This window comes from Elephas maximus, chromosome 1 (genome assembly GCF_024166365.1).
Source record: "Elephas maximus indicus isolate mEleMax1 chromosome 1, mEleMax1 primary haplotype, whole genome shotgun sequence".
In the NCBI taxonomy this organism is placed as follows: Eukaryota; Metazoa; Chordata; class Mammalia; order Proboscidea; family Elephantidae; genus Elephas; species Elephas maximus.
Genome location: NC_064819.1, coordinates 240,545,443 through 240,566,080, shown reverse-complemented (window position 1 = coordinate 240,566,080; position 20,638 = coordinate 240,545,443). Strand labels below are relative to the sequence as shown.

The window sequence follows — 20,638 nt, the reverse complement described above, 5'->3', positions numbered from 1 at the left end:
AAAGTATCTAAGATACTAGTATTAATATCATATTATTAAAACCATAATGCATTAAAGCAGCATTAATGTATTTCTATCAATTGTAAAATCAGCAAGAAAATTTCACATTTGAAAAATCTTTTGCTTACAATATGTTGACATCGTTGGGTGCCACTGAGTCAATTTTTGACTTATAGGGACCCCACGTGATAGAGCAGAACTGCCCCATAGGGTTTCCTAGGCTGTAATCTTTTATGGGAACAGATCGCCAAGTCTTTTTCCTGAAGAGCCACTAAGCAGGTTTGAAATCACCAACTTTTCAGTTAGCAGCCAAGCACTTAATCACTGCGACACCAGGGCTACTTTATAATAATACAGGCTTTGGTAATAAACGCTTGAAATATTCTGCAAATATTGACATCACTGAGCATTGGGTTAGACAGGCCACAAAATTATTATAATGCTTCTGCATTTAAATTGTCCTTTTTAGACAAGTTGCACAAAAATGAATTTTTATGCTTCTTTTCTCTAAAAAGGACCTCTCGTGCAAACTCATGGGGTACGTTTTAGGTGAAGCTGCTGCTTCTCTGCCACCCCGTGGCACTGCATCTCCACTTGTCCCCGTGTAGCACAGCTCCCACAATTACCGTACAAAGAATCACCCTCAGCAAAGACTCAGAGGATCAGACAGGAACCCACCTCTAACTCAAGGTGACACAAGACAGCACTTCAGGGAAATTATCTGCAATGGTGGGATTTTTTTCAATTCTAATTTTTTTCTTAATTTTGTTTGCTTTTAAAAAACATTGTGTTGGATCTTTTGAGCTTTGCTTTACGGATGACACTAGCTTCTTCCACTGGTAAAAATTAATCCTTCAACTTTTTAAGACTTTTCAAATTTTTAAAACGTTCAGAGTATCAAATACTTTCAGCTGACTTTATATGAATTCATCCATTTCGCAGGAGCTTCTCAGAGCTGTGGCAGAGTATGCTGGAAGGGCTGCTCTACTGAACTCGGGATCTCCCGTTCCAGCGCACGTGCTCATTCCCTGCAGCACGCAGAGGAAGAAGCCAGGTGCAGACTGCAGAAGCGTGCTTCACCAGAGGCTCCCACAGAGAGGGAGCTGAAAAGAATGCACCGATGTTAGTGAGATGGAGATGGCAAGACCAGAGTGCAAACAGCTCTGTACTTTACGAAGGAAGTCTTCCAGGAAGCCCGCACAACCAGAGGCAGGATTAACCTGCTCCTGGGTGGAGTTTGGGGTGTGAGATAAAATCAGGGTTAGTAGTGTGACAGCCAGGGTGGTCAGAAGTGATGTCTAGTTACGGTATTCTCAACTGTCACCAAAACCTCCTCTGTGACATGCCACTTAAAAAACATTTATAGTTCAGCTTATAATTTGACACAAGGAGATTGCTGGCATCTCCCTTCAAAAATTGCTATTATTCCATAAATGTCTCTAAAAGGTATCAAACACCAGATATTTACAACAAAAGATTTACAAAAAGATGTAATTTGGCTTCCAGAGTGACTCAACCTAAATACTTTGTACTGAACCTTCAAAGAGAATAAAAGCTCTGATCCAGGTGGAAAAAAAGAATTCTGGCAAAGCCCACTTTCTATGTAAGAGTCAGTGTTACACTGGTTTTTAGATTACCTGCAAGTGGGACTGTAAAAGAAAAAGAAATCGCTTATTTTAAAAAGAAAGTAATTTTCAACTTCTTCCAAAACGGCTGAGTCCCTGCATGGTGTCACTCAGAACTAGGAGACTCTCAGGCTCTTTCAAAATGATGGTGCTGGTTGACAATGCTCACTGCCAGAACTTGATCCCCTTCAGGCGGTGACAGGAGCCTCAACTCAGGACCTTGCAGCCACAGGTCCGCGTTTTAACGTGTCGTCCAATGCTGGCTCGTAAGCCACTGCACATCTGGGGAACGGCCTCTGGGTCCTGCGTGGTCAGAAGAACTTGAGGCTCTGTGATCAGCTTAGAGGCTACAGCTAAGGCAACTGCGTGCTGACCACGGCTCACTATGAGGGCTGTGTGTGCTGAGACACAGAGTGACAGAGGTCAGTGACACGGGTCAGAGGAACAGGGGCAGGATACGGCCTTTCAGACTGACTCAGGTCCCTGGCCTGGCATGTGCAGCCTGGGCGTCAGTGCTGCTAGGCAGCACCATCACCTCGTTGGCCGGGGTGCTGTCAACTATGCCCACTGAGCCCCCCACTGAACAGGCGAACCTTTCCATAGGCTGTGACCTCGTGGCATTTAATCCAGAACCTAAAGCTCTACTTATGTTACATAACGGAAACTTAACATGTAACCACAGCACTAGCGATAAACAGAAATGTACTTCAGACACCAGTGTGCATGGAAAAAGGCGCTTGTTCAACCCAACGCGAGGATTATTTGGACAGCGGAGAATGAGAGCCAAGACCAACAGTACTTCAATCACTTTAGGGAATAATTGAGAAGGACTGATTGTTGAGAGCTGATCAAAGAAGTGGGGCTTTTAAAGCACAAAAGAGACTGGAGGGTTCTCAAACATTTACAGAAAAGCCAAGAACACAGACATCCGATTGGAGGCGGGGCATCACCAGCCAGGAGCAGGGGTCAGTGGGATGGGGCCCCAGCGTGCACTGTGATCCAGGAGGCACAGTGAGGACTGCGCAGACAGAGCTGAGCCTCCAATCAGGGAGACAGGAGAGGAAGTGACCAGACTTTATCTTTCCGCTCTACCTTTGGAGCCACTGGGAAGGCAGAAGCTCGGTTTTTTTGGAAGGGGCGGGGCTTGGCCTGCTTTGAGGACAGTACTGTTGGCTTTGACGGAAGGTGGCTGGAATGAGTTGGAAAGAAAGATGCCATCGGAGATGGGGCGCGGCTGGCAGGAGGGCTGCGGCTTAGGGGCGGTGGGAGGAAGGTTCCCGTAAGACTTTCTTGTGCTGGCGTACTTATCCTGACCTGCCAGGCCGGTGTCCTCCTCCTCCTCCTCCTCCTCCTCCTCCTCACTGTACGCAACAAACTTGGCAGTGTACAGCATGTCAGGGGAGAGGGCCTGCGTTTTCAGGTAGGAGGTGTGGCGCTGAGGTGGGGGAGGAGGAGCGCTAGGTGCGGGGGGCGGGCAGGGGTGCTGGTAGTCCCGTGGAGGCGGTGGTCTGCACAGACCCGGCTCGTCGGGCTCCAGCATCCTCAGCTTTGCCTCGTCATGCTGTCGGCGCCGCTCGGCCTCCAGGCGGCTGTAATACCCCTCTTCTTGGCGCCTCTGCAGGCGGAATAAACAGAAGTGAGTGTCAGGGGACGACAGGGCCCGCTCTCTACCCAGAGAGGGCCCCCCCCCCACAAGAGTAACGGCCACACACAGGGGGTGGGGGCAACACAACTACTGCCAGGGAGCCGGGCAGATGGACTTGGAAACGGCCTTCTTGAGACTTAAGAGCAAAATGCTGCTCAAAAGCATGGAGTATTCGAATGAATGTTCAGGTGCCTCCGGGCCCCACTCCTGGCTATGACATCTCTGTCCCCTCCAAGTTATCTGACTAGACTTGTCCAATTCTTTCCGCTCTTGATAAAACATTAACTTACCTGTTTCTGCTGTGTTTCAAGAGCAAACAAAAATAAAATAGGCTATTCCTGGCTTTCTAGAGCAGGCACTTTGAGGAGTGTGAACTTACACAGTTTTCCATTAAACACAAGCGGATTCGGAAGAGTTCACCCCTTGCAGGAAGTATGGGACCAGGCCATCTAGTTTACCCCAGGTATGCAGAGGGAGGCCAGCTAGGAGCTGTGGACACCATCGTTCGCTCCTCCAAAGCAATCGTCTACCCAGTGCACTCCCACAGTTCTTAATTTGTACTGCAGTCTCAGTAAAGGCCCCGACAGACACAATGAGAGCCAGGCGTTAACGGGAAGAGCAAAAAGAGATTCAAATATATTTTGACACACAGTGTACATTTCTTCTGACATACATCTGCACAAACTACAGTTGACAGTGGTGAAATTATCTTAACAATTAAAAAAGGTAACAGCACAGTTTTGTTAAAGATTAACATAAGTTTAGAGTACAAGAAAAAAGTAAGAAAGGGGATGGGAAAGATCAGACAGCATCACCTGCCTTAGCCTGAATAATGGTCAGTGCTACAGAGCAGAGTACAAGACATTTCAAATCCACTCATCCAAAGATAACTACTCTTAGGACCCTGCTGGCATAAGGATAACTAACAGCTTTCAGTCCCAATTTCAATTTTTATGCCTGTGTGTCTCACTACTACTCCCAGAGCTGCACAGACACACTGACAGACACTGAGGACACACACACCCAGACATTGAGAGGACACACACACACACCCAGACACTGAGATACACACACACACACTGAGGACACACACACTGACACACATACACCCAGATACTGAGGAGACACACACACCCAGACACTGAGATATACACCCAGACACTGAGGACACACACACATACATCTAGACACTAAGAGACACACACATTCAGACACTGAGGACACACCCACTGACACACATATACATATACACTGAGGAGACACACGCATACACCCGGACACTAAGATACACATGCTGACATGCACACCCACTGAGACACACACACACCCACCGAGACACACGCACACACACAGACACTAAGATACACTGACACACACACCCACTGACACATACCCAGACACTGAGACACATGCACGCATACTCAGACACTAAGATACACACACTGACACACACACCAACACACACCCAGAGACTAAGGAGACACACACTCAGACACTAAGATACACACACTGACACACATACCCACTGCGACACACACACACACACCCAGACACTGAGGATACACACACATCCACATGCCTACACTGAGGACACACCACACATACCCAGACACTAAGGACGTACACACACAGAGGACACACATACCCAGACACTGAGGACACACACTCATACTGAATACACACACAGACACACCCAGAACTGGGGACACACACACATACTCTGACACTGAGAACACACACACCTAGACACTAAGGACACACACACACACTCTTGACACTGAGGATACACACACTGAGTACACATACACACCCATATACCCAGACACACCCAGACACTGAAGACACACACACACAGACACTGAGGACACACATACACACACACTGAGGACATAAGCACCAATGCTTCACCTTCTGCAGGAGAAGCCCCCTGTGCAAACACCAGCCGCCCCCACCTCCTGGACCCGATGTCTGACTCCATCTTCTTGCTGTGCTGAGAAATCCTGAAGAGCAGACGGCTTTACCCCACTGTCCACATAAGGGAAGTGTTTGCTTGGGAGGTGGGGAATTGACTCCAGTGTGGCTTTGAAATCAACTGTCAAGAACCTCAGCATTACATGAGGGACAGGTACTTGGTAACATTTAAGGGGGAAACCAGAATACACCTCTAGTTATAGAAAAGCAGATACAGTGACATGACCCAAAGAGACTTGGTTCCACCCAAGGGGTATAATCTCTATGACAAAGCACACCCATCCATTTTGGACAGTCTATAGAAGAATAAGTTGTGGAGCTTCTTTTTACATTGACAGTCAGCTAGAGAAGCAGTTGTAAATTGCATGTGTCTTGGATGTGATCATGAGTTGTGAGAATGCATGTGCAAGTTTCTCAACATGCCAACACAACCTGACTGCTCTGTGGTGCCCCACTCCTGCAGCGAGCAGCCAGGCGCCAGTGAGGCCGGCGTATGTCTGGCCCTCACAGCGGCCCCTGTCCCAGCACAGGCTTTGAGTGTTGCACAGTGGATGGCATCTAAGTGGCCCTAAGCTGGGACAGTACATCCTCAAACAGCCAGGGGGAGTGTCCAGGGAGCAGCCAAAAAAAAAAAAAAGCGAGCCACCAAAAAAACTTAGCAAGTCAAGTGGCTCAAATGTCAAAAATCTGGAAATCTGATTTCCTTAGGAAGATCCCCAATCTTGATGTAACATTATGCAACTGAAAGACTCAGAGGGTGACCTAGTCCTGAGTGCTGAAGCCCTTGGAGAACACTCCAGAAGTTGTTCCGATACAACAGATACAACAGTAATACACTGTCAGAGATGGTGACGGTGCAGAAAACCTAACCGCTGTCAGAGATGGTGACTGTGTACAAGACCTAACCACCGTCAGAGATGGTGATGGTGTACAAAACCTAACCACCGTCAGAGATGGTGACGGTGAACAAAACCTAACCACCGTCAGAGATGGTGACGGTGTACAAAACCTAACCACCGTCAGAGATGGTGACGGTGAACAAAACCTAACCACCGTCAGAGATGGTGACGGTGAACAAAACCTAACCACCGTCAGAGATGGTGACGGTGTACAAAACCTAACCACCGTCAGAGATGGTGACGGTGTACAAAACCGAACCACCGTCAGAGATGGTGACGGTGTACAAAACCGAACCACCGTCAGAGATGGTGACGGTGCAGAAAACCTAACCACCGTCAGAGATGGTGACGGTGAACAAAACCTAACCACCGTCAGAGATGGTGACGGTGTACAAAACCTAACCACCGTCAGAGATGGTGACGGTGTACAAAACCTAACCACCATCAGAGATGGTGATGGTGCAGAAAACCTAACCGCCGTCAGAGATGGTGACGGTGTACAAAACCTAACCACTGTCAGAGATGGTGACGGTGCAGAAAACCTAACCACTGTCAGAGATGGTGACAGTGTACAAAACCTAACCACTGTCAGAGATGGTGACGGTGCAGAAAACCTAACCACCGTCAGAGATGGTGACGGTGTACAAAACCTAACCACTGTCAGAGATGGTGATGATGCAGAAAACCTAACCACCGTCAGAGATGGTGATGGTGTACAAAACCTAACCACTGTCAGAGATGGTGATGGTGTACAAAACCTAACCACCGTCAGAGATGGTGACGGTGTACAAAACCTAACCACTGTCAGAGATGGTGATGATGCAGAAAACCTAACCACCGTCAGAGATGGTGATGGTGCAGAAAACCTAACCACTGTCAGAGATGGTGATGGTGTACAAAACCTAACCACCGTCAGAGATGGTGACGGTGCAGAAAACCTAACCACCGTCAGAGATGGTGACGGTGTACAAAACCTAACCACTGTCAGAGATGGTGACGGTGCAGAAAACCTAACCACTGTCAGAGATGGTGACGGTGTACAAAACCTAACCACTGTCAGAGATGGTGATGGTGTACAAAACCTAACCACTGTCAGAGATGGTGATGGTGCAGAAAACCTAACCACTGTCAGAGACGGTGACGGTGAACAAAACCTAACCACTGTCAGAGATGGTGACGGTGCACAAAACCTAACCACCGTCAGAGATGGTGACGGTGAACAAAACCTAACCACTATCAGAGATGGTGACGGTGTACAAAACCTAACCACTGTCAGAGATGGTGATGGTGAACAAAAGCTAAAAATCACTGATTTCACACTAGGTAGGGGTCTTCACATTGTTCACTCCACTTCCATTTAAATGAGTCACAGAGTTTCTATCAATCTTACTCTTAGACTGTTCTGTACCCCAACAGATCTTATTAGTACAAAAAGCTTTCTAAAAGGTTTTTTTTTTTTTGGTGTGGGAGGTGGTATTGTCCTACTGTCGTTCACTGGACTATCAAGGAGGGACTTCTGACTGAAAATGGGTTTTGTCCCCATTAGACGCTGTGGCACTCGAAGCTTCTGCCTTCACAGAAGGGAAGTAACAGAGGAGAACAGCTTCTCCAGAAGCAGAGACAACAACGTACATCTTCTCAGGACAGACAAACACGAACTCACGGTCAGAGCCTCTCACATGGAGCCTCAGCTTGGAAACAAACAAGACGAAACGAGACCAAAGATCTGGAGAACAACATTGGCGAGTTTTCCAATTCTGACAACATGTGTGAAAATTATATTAGTTGAAAAAAAAAAAAAAAAAAATAACATCTGAAACTCATCATATTTATCAGATTACATACTAAACTAAATTATCCTAGATAACGTTTTATAAGCAATTTTGCTTTCTTTGACATAAACTGGAATTGTGAAATTGTAGTAAATCATCTATTTAAAACGTTCAGTGCTCACCGACTCTCTGACTGCATTCCTACTGCCTCTCATGGCTGAAACTCAGTTTTTAAAGTAACTGAACACACATCACAACAACAGCAGGGCCGTGCCCAGGAAGGATAACCGCCAGGGTGAACGGCCCTCTGCAGAGAGGCTCACGCTAATGTCTGTGAGTTCAGAGGCCTGAGGGAGACAGCTCAGAGGAGGGTCTGGAGACAGAGTTCAGAAGACAGGTAGCCGGGCCCGGACAGGGTGAGTTTCTGGTCCAGTCGTCAAAGCTGGGGCCCAGGCCCCACTCTGTTGTGAGCATCTTAGGTACCTATCGTGTGTACCCCCTCGCCCAGGCCAACCGCTATGCCCAGGCTACGTGGTACATTCTAGCTTCTTAGAGGACCAGGACCTTTTCCTCGGCGTCCCGCCTCCCACGCTCCTCTTCCTGCCGCCGGCGCTCCTCCTCCTGGCGGGCACGGTCCTCCGCTTCCCGCTGACGCATGTCCTCCAGCTGCTGCTGCCTGCGCCGCTCCTCATCCTGCAACTAACAACAGATCAACTCCACTTTCCACTCGGCAAAGCCCTCCCGGACCACACAGAGAGCACACAGGCAGGACAAGCAGACACACGCGCGCACACACGCAGAAAGTTAATACAAAACCACCGCTGGAAGACGATGAAATTGCACGTTTAACATCTCTACCGTTTGAAGTAAGTTATCTAAAAACAAATTTTGCTCTATACCCCAGGCTGTCCCCCATTCACTGTGGCACAAAGGAGGAGGAAGTGACCTCCTGCAATCAAGCACTAAACAAGCACGACTCCTTGGTTGGAACACGTTTCAGTTAGCCAGCTCATACAAATTATCAGACTCATACCAGAGGGGGACCACCAGCAGCCCATCTTCCCCGAGGACCCAGCTCCCAGCCCTCCTCCTTCTCTGGCCCTCAGTCATCGCCCCTCCAGCTCAGAGGGCCCCGCTCAGAGTCATGGAACGGAGACTCGGGGGAAACCCTATTCTCCCCGTCTTACTTCCACTACTTCTCTGCCAAGTAACTGCCCATCTCCCACTGGATGTGTCAAATGTCTGGAGACACGCTACCTACCTCCCAAGACAAAACATTCTATTTCTGAGAAGCTATGAGTCAAAAAGCTCTTATGTTGGCCAAAATCTGTCTCCTGATTGTTTTCTATTTTTGGTCATTCTAGTTCTGCCCTCTTGAGACACATTCAGAGTCTTTCCTTCATTCTCTCCAAATACTTAAGGATGCCTTATAATGTTCCTAAGACTTATTTTGTTTGTGGTTTTCAGTTCTTGATCATCCTGTCCACATTTCTCTATGCACTACAGGTTTTAAGTATCTTTTCTAAAAAGGAACCCCATAAAGGCACATCCCACTAATCCGGAACAGAACAAGGCTCTCCCTTTTGATCACCTGGATACAGCATAGCTATTCATGTTGCTGTAGACTAATACGATGGCAGCTTTGAAAACTCTGCATTCTCCAGTATTCCTCCCTGGGTACAGACCCGGGCTACACTATCGCACATCATCAGCTGCTGACCAGAATCTTCAAAATTAAAAGACAACTGAAAGCAATCTAGCTCAACCTCTACCCACTGCAAGAATCCCTTACATAAAATTCCTAAAAGGTGTGTTTCAATTTCTACAAAATTACTACTTATTCTATGAACTGTTTACAGCAAAAAATATAAAATGTCAACTTCTGGATTTGAATCGTGCTCATGTGTACGTTTTTTAAAAAAACTAGAACCAAAAACCCAACAACTTCACCTTTTCATACGTGTGGGAAACATGTTCTCTGTGGTGGGAATGTAATAACCTGCATCTTTAGGCTTCCTCTTGTGAACCAACAGTGATAAGGCATCTTAGGAACAAGTGAAAATGGCCTTCTCAGGAAGACAAACTCACTTTAGCATAACCTAGGCATAAGCCCAGGAGGGATGGATGTTAACAGAGCTGGCTGCTGGGGGTATTGCAGCAGGAGTAGACACTACTGATTAAGAGCTGAAGATGTAAGGATGAAGAACAGGAAGGAGCCTGCTCCCTGGAACTGGACAAGATGTGGACTGCTCCTACCCGAGCTCCGGCAGGAGGATTTACAGCCAACAGTGGAAAGATGTACCAAGAATTTCAGGGTCTTGAGAAATGCCTCTCAAAAAAGGAAAACAAACACAAAACAAAGCAAAAAAAAAAAAAGCCCAGCAATTAGAATATTAAAAGTTCTACAGAAAGGTTATTTATGGAAAAATATAAGACTACATTAATGCTATAGGGCTTTCTACTACTCAGTAAAGCACAAAGTAATTTGATTCTATTATACTCTTTAGACCTGACTAAAACAAAGTCTCAGCAAGAAAATGTAATACAATGATACACTCAATTAGTTCTTTTAAATATAATTAAAAAAAATTGTATCAGAACAATTATAATTCTCACATCCTTTTTTTGCAAATATTTTCCCTTAAAAAATCTTCGTTCTTCTCATTTTGGACGTTAATGAAGAAGGAGTCCCCCTTCTCCCACTCGGTCCATCAGTGACTGTTTCCAAGGAAAATCAATTTAACTGGGTGGCGCTATTGTAATTAAAGCAGCTCTTCCCACTGTGGAAAGCCTGGTGACGTAGTGGTTAGGTGCTACAGCTGCTAACCAAGAGGTCGGCACTTCAAATCCACCAGGCGCTCCTTGGAAACTCTATGGTGCAGTTCTACTCTGTCCTATAGGGTCGCTGTGAGTCGGAATCGACTCGACCGCAGTGGTTTCTGGTTTCTTCCTACTGTTACGTATTGCGTGTATTTTTATTTCCAAAACAGAAGTTATTCTGTTCTCCAAAGATATGCTGCTTTACTCCTTGCTCTCCTCCCAGAAAAGCACTAATGAGAGAGAATAGCAGCTCTTAACGTGCCTCCAAACAGCAGCTCAGCTTGGTGCTTTCAGTGTGCGATTCCTTATGTTCAGTGATGGCTGACGCGTGTTCTGACTTAGTTACAAGGCCAGTGAACACCCAGTGACACACGGCCTGCCACACTAACACTTTGGAGTTCAATCACAGTGACAAGGTCAGTGACATCCACTGACACACACCCTGGCACACTAACACTCTGGAGTTCAATCACAGTTACAGGGTCAGTGACACCCACTGACACACGGTCTGCCACACTAACACTCTGGAGTTCAATCACAGTGACAAGGCCAGTGACATCCAGTGACACACACCCTGCCACACTAACACTCTGGAGTTCAATCACAGTGACAAGGCCAGTGACATCCAGTGACACACACGGCCTGCCACACTAACACTCTGGAGTTCAATCACAGTGACAAGGTCAGTGACACCCACTGACACACGGCCTGCCACACTAACACTCTGGAGTTCAATCACAGTGACAAGGTCAGTGACACCCACTGACACACGGCCTGCCACACTAACACTCTGGAGTTCAATCACAGTGACAAGGTCAGTGACACCCACTGACACACGGCCTGCCCCACTCACACTCTGGAGTTCAATCACAGTGACAAGGCCAGTGACATCCAGTGACACACACGGTCTGCCACACTAACACTCTGGAGTTCAATCACAGTGACAAGGTCAGTGACACCCACTGACACACGGCCTGCCCCACTCACACTCTGGAGTTCAATCACAGTGACAAGGCCAGTGACATCCAGTGACACACACGGTCTGCCACACTAACACTCTGGAGTTCAATCACAGTGACAAGGCCAGTGACATCCAGTGACACACACGGCCTGCCACACTAACACTCTGGAGTTCAATCACAGTGACAAGGCCAGTGACATTCAGTGACACACACGGCCTGCCACACTAACACTCTGGAGTTCAATCATAAGGAGACGGGCTCACTGTTTTACATTAAAAGAACAACGAGAAGCCACTCCATGTAATGGGTAGTAGAGCAGCCTTGGAGTAGCTGCGCAAACGCTTAAGCGCTCGACTACTAGCTGGAAGACTGGTCATTCAAACCCACCCAAGGCGCCTCTGAAGACAGTCCTGGTGATTTGCTTCTGAAAGGTCACCACCTTGAAAACCCTAAAGAGCAATTCTACTCTGACACCTGGGGTCACCAGGAGTCAGAATCGACTCAATGGCAAGTAACGACAGTGACAAGTGATATTCTGAGGCATAGGTCAGCACCGATAAGGGAAATTCTGATAGAATGAAATCAAGACAGTTCAGAGTAAAGTCACTTCTAAACCAAAAAACTATGCTGGGATTTCAAAAGCCACCATGTGAGCTTGAACCAAGGTTTCGACACACTGATAGTTCACATTTCTAGAAAACTATCTTCATTTTTAAAAATAATTATCACATTCTTACACAAATAACACACGCCTTCTATGTTATGCCAATTTGAGCAGCACTTACAAAAATACCTCACAAGGAGAGGGCGTGGTTGGCAAACAAAGATAGAAGGCGCACGTTATTTGGGTAAAAATACGGTGTGCTGAGACGTCTGCTTGTAACTGTGTATCACAAATATACATTAACTTACATCTTTTCTATAGAATCTATTAAAGTAGACAATCATGTTTAGATAGCTAAAAAAAAAAAAATACGGTCCTTTACCTTTTGACATTTTCACTGAAAACAACTAAAATCTGCTAGCATCTTACTCTTAAATATTTTCTCCACAGACTTCTTCTGCTTATGTTCCCTCCCATTATAAACACTCACCCTGGAAAACATCTTTAAGGATAAAACCTGACACAATCCCGACTATGTCATTACTAAGTACTATCGGGTTTTGGGTGGAAACCCTGGTGGCGCAGTGGTTAAGAGCTACAGTTGCTGACCAAAGGGTGGGCAGTTCACATCCGCCAGGCGCTCCTTGGAAACTACGGGACAGGTCTACTCTGTCCTACAGGGCTGCTATGAGCTGGAGTCGACCTGACAGCAACGGGTTTGTTTTGGTTTTGGTTCCGGGACACCTGGGCTCAGTGCCTAGCCCTGCAACGTTTTAGCGGTTTATCTATGTAGCAAGTTCACTGGCCCACCTCCAGGGACCTTTTCCTCATCAGAACACAGTTGCTTTCACAGTTGTTGGGTGTATGAAACGGTAGTGCTGAAACCGTCGAGAACAGTACTAGACACTTGATAAATGTTAGCTCCCTCCCCTTAGCATAGCTCAGGTATTTGTTTTTTTAATTTAAAGAAAATGACAATTTTATCAGAAGGTGTAAGGTCTATAGCTTAGAGTCTGTCAGTGCTTTTCATATGTTCCTGCTGAAATGCCCCAGTGGCTGAGCCATTAAAGAGTCACCCCGAGTCAACGGTGTGGCTCCACCTGGCCCATACCTACTCTTGACCTTTTGAGTCAGCTGCTTTCTCTTAAAGGGTCACATGAACTTCGTGTGCTACTCCGTAATACAGACCTGCTGGTGATAACTAACACTTCTCCTCCTAATTCCCTAGGCAGAGCCACGTCACATTGCTGAGGTGCACCATGCGAATGGGCTACCTGCTACCTCCCACAGGTATGTTTCCCTGGAGGTAAAACTCTTGAGATAGTTTTCCGTCTGACTCTTCCTTAAAATTTTTATAAGGCTTTTAATTCAACCCCTTTGGTGCCTGGGATGTTCCATTTCCACAATCCCACCTGAAGACCAGACAGGAAAGCAACATCTGCGAGAAGATTTAGCTTAGGTCTTCAGGAAGGGAAAATGGAAGAGCAGCCGAGCTCTCTAAAGAAATGACCTCACTGATAGGGAGCTGGGACTGCCCCAAGGTGGAGGCATTTCTCCTGCCAGTTACTGTTATGGGCTGAACTGTATCCCCCAAAAAGAGACACACTGAGGCCCTAACCCTATACCTGTGAACGTGTACCTGCGACTGTTCTTTTATACCTCAATAGGGTGGGTTCTAATCCTAACCTCATATGACAGGTGTCTTACAGTCAAGGACAACTGCTGCAGATGACCACTAACACGTGGGTAACAAGACTAAGTGGAGACCAGCCCCCAGGAGACCATCAGGGCAAACACTTTCTAGTTGGAAGATGGTCCCTAACAAGAGTTTTATTAGGAGGCATTTTCTGTGTAGTAGAAAACCTTGGCTAGGGCCTCAACTCTCCCCCTTATCATGTGTGTTATCAGATCCCAGCCCAAAACCCAGTGCCCTCAAGTCAATTCTGACTCATAGCGACCCTATAGGACGGAGTAGAACTGCCCCATAGAGTTTCCAAGGAGCGTCTCTTAAATACTGAATCTGCCTTTCTGCTGCACCCATAACACAGGTTTGTGATGCAGGCAGGGGCAGGCAGACCGCAGCACCACACAGACCCTGAACAGTGTCTGGATTGCTCTCTCCTGCAGGGCTAGGAGGTGTTTCAGGGCCTGGCAGTTTGTGGTGGGGACGCTGGCTGCTGTGCTGAGGACAGGCTATAAACAGAGTGGGGCTGGGCAAGGTCCAGGGAAAAAAAGGCTTCTGCAGGAATCCAGCAGGAAGAGGTGGCAGCCCAGGCCAGTGGATCAGATTCTAGAAAGTCAGCCAAGGGACTTTTTCAGCAGATGTGTTGAGGACTGTGAGGTTTCTGCTGAGCAGCCCAGGAACCACCTGAGATGAGGGCTGCAGAGAGCTGGCGACAGAGCGGTGGGGGCTGCAGAGAGCTGGCGACAGAGCGGTGGGGGCTGCAGAGAGCAGGTGGCAGTGGGGTGGGGGTTGCAGAGAGCAGGCAGCAGTGGGTGGGGGCTTCAGTGCGCAGGTGGCAGTGGGGTGGGGGTTGCAGAGAGAGGCTGCAGTGGGGTGGAGGGCTGGGGTTCAGTGTGAACCTGTAGAACTGGAGAGGGGAGATATTAAAAAGAACTGGACAGACAAGCCTCTAGTCTGCAAGGGGTGTGGCTGGAGTGGGTGTAGCAGGAAAGGAGGGAGACAGATGGAGAGAGGAGGTGGAGGGCCAGGCAGCCTGTCGGGGAGCACAGAGAGGAGCTGCCACGCAGCCCCGTCTGGGCAGTCAGAGCCCAGTGACAAGGCCTAGGGTGCCACCAGCCTTGTGATCCTGAGGAGAGGATTAACACAGAGACAGAAGAGGTTCTCCCAGGGCTACAATTCTATACCTGAGGATGTTATTGACAGGAACATGAACGTTTACTGGGAATGGGGCTAGAAACGTTTACAAGCATCTGACGGTCAATGCTTAAGTCAAATTTTTCTCTTAAAAGAAAACAAAAAACCTATCACCTTTTTCTCTGAAATAGAACTCCAAGTGTAGCCCATATCCTTAAATATTATCGTTCATTTGCCATATAAACCAGAGGTGCCACCGTCCCAGATGCTGCCTCTGTGGGGCCTGGTATCCAGGATCCCGACCAAGTGCCTGCTGGAACAGCCTCACTCTAGTGGGTCAGCAAGCTAGCTGCCTGCCTTAGGGACACCTCAACACAACAGGAACTAGGGAGAAGAAGTGTTTTTTTTTTTTTTTATCATCTTTGTCTCAAGTAAAAGAAATGCAGGTTTCAGAAAAAGGAGAGAGTAGTTATTTGGTGGAAAGACCACTGAAGTGAAACCTGGACACAGGGGTTATTTGAAGTGCCCTCTGGCATGATGGCTCACTGCATCCCAGGCTGGCCGGAAGTGCATCTGGACCCAGAGGTTATTTAAAGTGCCCTCTTGCACTGGCTTGCTGCATCCCAGGTTGGCCGAAGTGCACAGGCCTCAGGGTCCGTCCTGCAGTCAGCACATGACTGTCCAGAGGGGCATGTGTCCAGTTGTTAAGCGCTGTGGGACCACACGGCTGACCAGACAGCCTCAGTACTGATATTCAGCCCAGGAAATGACATGAGAATGTGATCAGAAACGTGTTTTGGCAGGCTATAAATTGGTATGGCTAAAAGCTAAAATCCATGTGTTATTAATTAAAAAATAAATAAATCTGTACTGGAAATCTCTGTCAATAGTTAGGCTGTAAGTGGCAAACTGTGTCAACCCCATTTCAACTGAGTTTCCAACAATTTAGTATTTTAAACACAGTTCTAAAGCAACAAAAATGAAATGGATTACTTATTGCAAAATTCTTTTCATTTGCTCACACGTTATAACTACATAAGGGTACACAGAATTGGTTCTATGACTAAAACTAAGAACAGGTGAAAACCATAAACAAGCAGTAACACTTAAAGCTAAGGGAGAGAAGCAGTGAGGAGACCTAGGACATTCAAAGGCATGCTTCTAGAGGCACTCAACTATGCACCTGGGCTGGCCACCCCTATGGGGAGCCGGGGCTACTGAGAACACAGAACAACCATCACTGAAAGAAAAAGAAACTGAGACAGGAAAAAAGTACCAAAGGCAAAGAAACGAGAACATACCAAATCTAGAACAGAGATTGCTGGCATAGCAGTCTGCTGCAGGTAACAGAGAAGGAAAAAAAAAAAAAAGAAAGATGAAGTGTGAAAAAAAAGTTAAGTTCAGCCCTGTATTCCTTGCCACTGGCATTTTTGTTGCTATCTTACTTCACCTGTTTTTGAAGGGCAAGCCAATGAGAAAAGTAAAGTACTATAAACTAACTGGTAGTATCAGAAACAGAAAAACGTCCACCTGGTATCAAATATTTGAGTTTCATCATTGAGGTACACAGAAACTAAAAAAACAAAATTTACCTCAGCTCTCTTACAAGACTAATGTTAATCTTAATCCAAATAATAATAAATACACATGTACTTTAAAAAAATTGTCTTCAGCAGCTTTCCAAATACCATAATTCATACTCAGAGGCCGTGCAATTTTCAGTGTTTAACCATTTGGAAAAAGTCTGACAGACCTTTAATAAAAATTTAGTCTTCACAGGAAAGAATAATTACAGAATTATTACAGTGTAATTCCTAGTTTTTCACCATTGTTGGAATATAGTTAAAACAACACAAAAGAGTAATCTTACTTCCCAGCAACAAGAATTTTATAATCAGAGTGTGTGGATATAGGAAAGATAAACCTGTCTTTCTCTTGTATTTTGGAGGTGGGACAGGCAAGGCCACTGGTACAGTTACCTTTTCAATGGCTCACCCTATGACGTCCCCACAGTGACCCTGGCTAGAGAGGAGGGAATCACACAGGACAACAGCAAGCACAGAAATGACAGTTTTAGGTACTGGCGGGAGCAGCGAGGGCCACACAAAGTGAGAGCTGTTGAAGAGATTCTTACAGTAAAGCACATATTCATCAAATCGCTGCTTTTTCAAACAAAATAACACTTCTGGTAAATCTAGTCATTCTTATGGAAGTCACTACTAGTGTGCTGGAAAACAATAATAACACGATCTAATAGTGAACATTTAGGCCTTCATGTAAGAAACTGTCTCAAGAGGGACTCTAGCTGACTTTTGGAAAAACGACACACACACAGGCTGAGTGTAGGTATGTAAGAACTGTGTGTGCACGTGACTCTTCAGGAAACAGTCCACAAGGCACATGGAGAAGGGCCGCAAAGCTGGGCGCCGGGTCTGACCCTGGCTAGCTAAGGCTCCGTGTTGTCAGGAGACAGCAGGCCCACGGTGTTCCTCGTGGGGTTGTTGCTGCCTTGGGCTTTTAGTATAGACAGCATTGGACGACAACTGGCATGAGAAACAGAACCCAAACGATAGGAAAAACAAGCTCTTGGCTGTCTTTCCTCTGAACACTGCACTGTGTGATTTTTTTAAAGATCCCTAGAACGTATGAGCAGGAAGTGGTCGGCGGCACCATCCTCCAGTTATGGGGAGCGCTGCCGGCTCCTGGAAGCGTCCTCTGCTGACATCTCTGCCAACAACAGAGGTAACAAAGCATCTTGTTTTCCTCTCAAATTTGGCATTTTGACAATTTATAGCGTTAAACTATTTAAGTTTTACTTTATTTGAAAGAAAAAAAGTAGCTAATTTTTATAATATGGAAGAACTATGAATAATACCGTAAGTTCTCAGTATCTTTACACTAAACTGAAGTATAGTAGTCCCCCTCATCTGCGGTTTTGCTCTCTGCAGTCTCAGTTACTCTCAACCACAGCCCAAAAACGTTCCATGAGTACAGACAGAGCACGATGAAATCTCGGGCCGTCCTGCTCCATCATTCCTTCATTTTTATGATAGTATACTGTTAAAACTGTTCCATTTTATTATTAGTTATTGTTAATCTCTTACTGTGCCTAATTTGTAAGTAAAAACTTTATCATAGGTTGTATGTATAGAACAAAACACAGTATATATAGGGTTCAGTACTATTTATCCCGTGTAGATAAGGAGGGAATACTGTAGAGTTGTCATTAATTGAATACATCCACTTGCTTCATCACCAATACAACTACTATGAAGATTCTATTCCTGGCAATGACATTAAAAACTTAAATTTGATGTCCTAAGCAGTTTCCTTTGTTAACCACCATGAAGTGCTGATGATCGGGATCTGGGGCCAGCAGATGGCCCATCACTTGTTTTTGTAAATAAAGTTTTATTGGAATACAGTCACATCCGTCTGTTGACAAATGGGCTACGGCTGCTGTTGTGCTGTAATGGCAGAGCTGAGTGGTAGTGAGAGTCTGCGTGGCCCACAAAGCCTAAGATATTTAGTATCTTGGCTGTTAAGAAAACATCTGCTGACCCCTGATCAAGATCATTACTAATTATTAGTATACTCTTGTGGTTTCAACTAAAGGTAACTATGCATTTACTAACTAAAACAATTTCATGTTCCACTTAAGTTCTCAGCCTCACAGCCCTGGCTTACTCCTGTGACACTAGCTGACACCGCATGTCTTGAAAGCCCCCCGTCGAGATCAGAGCTCCGGCCTCTCTGGTGGCCAGGGAGCTACGATGGGGGCACGGGAGCCCAACCGCGAAGAACCCTTTACCCTGGCTCTCCTCTCGGCCTCCAGGCGCTGCATGACCAGCAAGGTGTCCATGTCGTCGTCCTCCTCGTCCTCGTCATCCTCGTCCTTCTGCTTGGACTCCTGCAGCCGCTTCTGGAACTGCCACTCCAGCATGAGTTTGCGGAGACGGTCGTTCTCCTCGGCAGTGCGGTCGGGCTTGCCCTGCAGCTCCTGGATCTCTCGGCTCAGCATGTCCACAATGTGCATCTGCTGCTGCTTCTCCAGCTTCTCCTTGGCGTCCCGCTTCCAGGGGTCTGGGGACAGGCTGTCGCTGGATGACAACTCCTCCTTGCTGATGGTGATGTACTGCAGGTCCCGCCGCTCGATGGTGCGCGGCTGCTGCTGTGGCTGCAGCTCGCGGATGACGGTCTCCTGGGGCCTCTGCAGGGTGGAGGGCTTCTCGGGCTTCACAGGCTGCATGGTCACAGGGGAGAACTGTGCAGGGTTCAGGGACTGTGTGCGCATCTGGCCCAGCTTCCGTTCCTGCTCCCTCCGCTTCCTCTCACGCTCCTCTTCCAGGCGGGCCTTTTCCTTCTCGTACCACCGCTGCTGCTCTTCTCTCTTCTTCCGCTCTGCAGTGGCCACCTGGGCAGACAGGGCGCCCACCTGGCCAACAGAGGGGGGTGGTGGCAGAGGCAGGTCCATTGGCAACCCGTCAAAGTCACTGGCATAGTGCACTGGGGGAGGTGGAGGTGGCGGGGGTAGGTCTGTGCGGATGGGCTGGGAGATGGCCACCGGGGTCGGCTGGATGGCAGTTGGCGTTTTCCAGCGGCCAGGGCCACTTTTGGTTAAAGTGGACGCAGGAGTGACAGATTTAGAGGAATGGTTCAGGTGCTCTTGGCTCGATGTGCTGGACTCCACTGAGGAGCTCTGGTTTATCCACATATCACTGTCCGACTTTCGATCCTCAGCTGGTGCTAGTCGATGCCTCTCGAGCTGGTACGCTTGGTCGTCTCGCAGCTCTTCCTGGGAACGGGTAACACGCTGGAAAACAACAAAAACTGTTACACTTCAGCCACTTATCTGAGGGCACTACTAAATATTCATAAACATTTTATCTTCAGGGAGAAAAACTACTAAGACAACAGAGTGCACAGAGCAGGGGCTGAAGTCTAGCCTGGCAGCTCGCCGGCTACATGGAACAACAGTGCTTTCTCAGTGAGTTTCTTTATCTCGTGAAAAGCAAAAGTTGTACTTTCTCTCTACATGATTGCTAAAAAGGTAAAATAGGTGGAAAAAAATCAGGCCCTTCCTCGACCGTGCCCCTTCCCTTCCACCACTGCTTGCACACGTCTGTGCAGGACCAGTCATGTACTGCTGACTCCGAGAGCATGGGGGGTGGAGGGGGTGAGGGGTTTAATCTAATCATGGGAGAAGCAATGACAACAACGTCTCCAAGGCAAAGTTCTAATGACTATCAAGAGTAATTATTGGATTTTAACCGTTTGATCAATCCACAAGCTTAGGACTGGTTTTAAGGACTTCTGATAGAACTATGCATACTAGAGCAAAAAAAAAAAAAAAAAAAACACAGGTCAAATACATCCGGATACTTCTGCTCTCATCTCAGTAGGTACAGGGCATAGTTGTGTCAATCTGTCAGACAAACAGAGACAGGCGGCTGGGGGTACACTTTGGTCAAAGGGCTCGTCTCCAGTCTGAAAACAGCAACCCTAAAGGAAGTCAACTGGCA

General features: G+C 47.0%; 1 protein-coding gene across 32 annotated transcripts in view; it reads right to left on the bottom strand.

The window, feature by feature from the left end:
• The window catches only part of AFDN (afadin, adherens junction formation factor), a 176,259-nt gene that overhangs the window by 4,394 nt on the left and 151,227 nt on the right, over window positions 1-20,638 (bottom strand). For 3 of the 32 annotated variants that reach the window (XM_049905585.1, XM_049905566.1, XM_049905595.1), the window contains 2 exons: window positions 18,928-19,929; window positions 6,647-8,611 (listed from right to left, as the gene is read on the bottom strand). In XM_049905585.1, the coding sequence (XP_049761542.1) occupies window positions 8,462-8,611; window positions 18,928-19,929 (1,152 nt within the window). In that variant the 3' untranslated portion in view covers window positions 6,647-8,461. The other 29 variants (XR_007519853.1, XR_007519872.1, XR_007519871.1 and 26 more) reach the window with 29 other exon arrangements.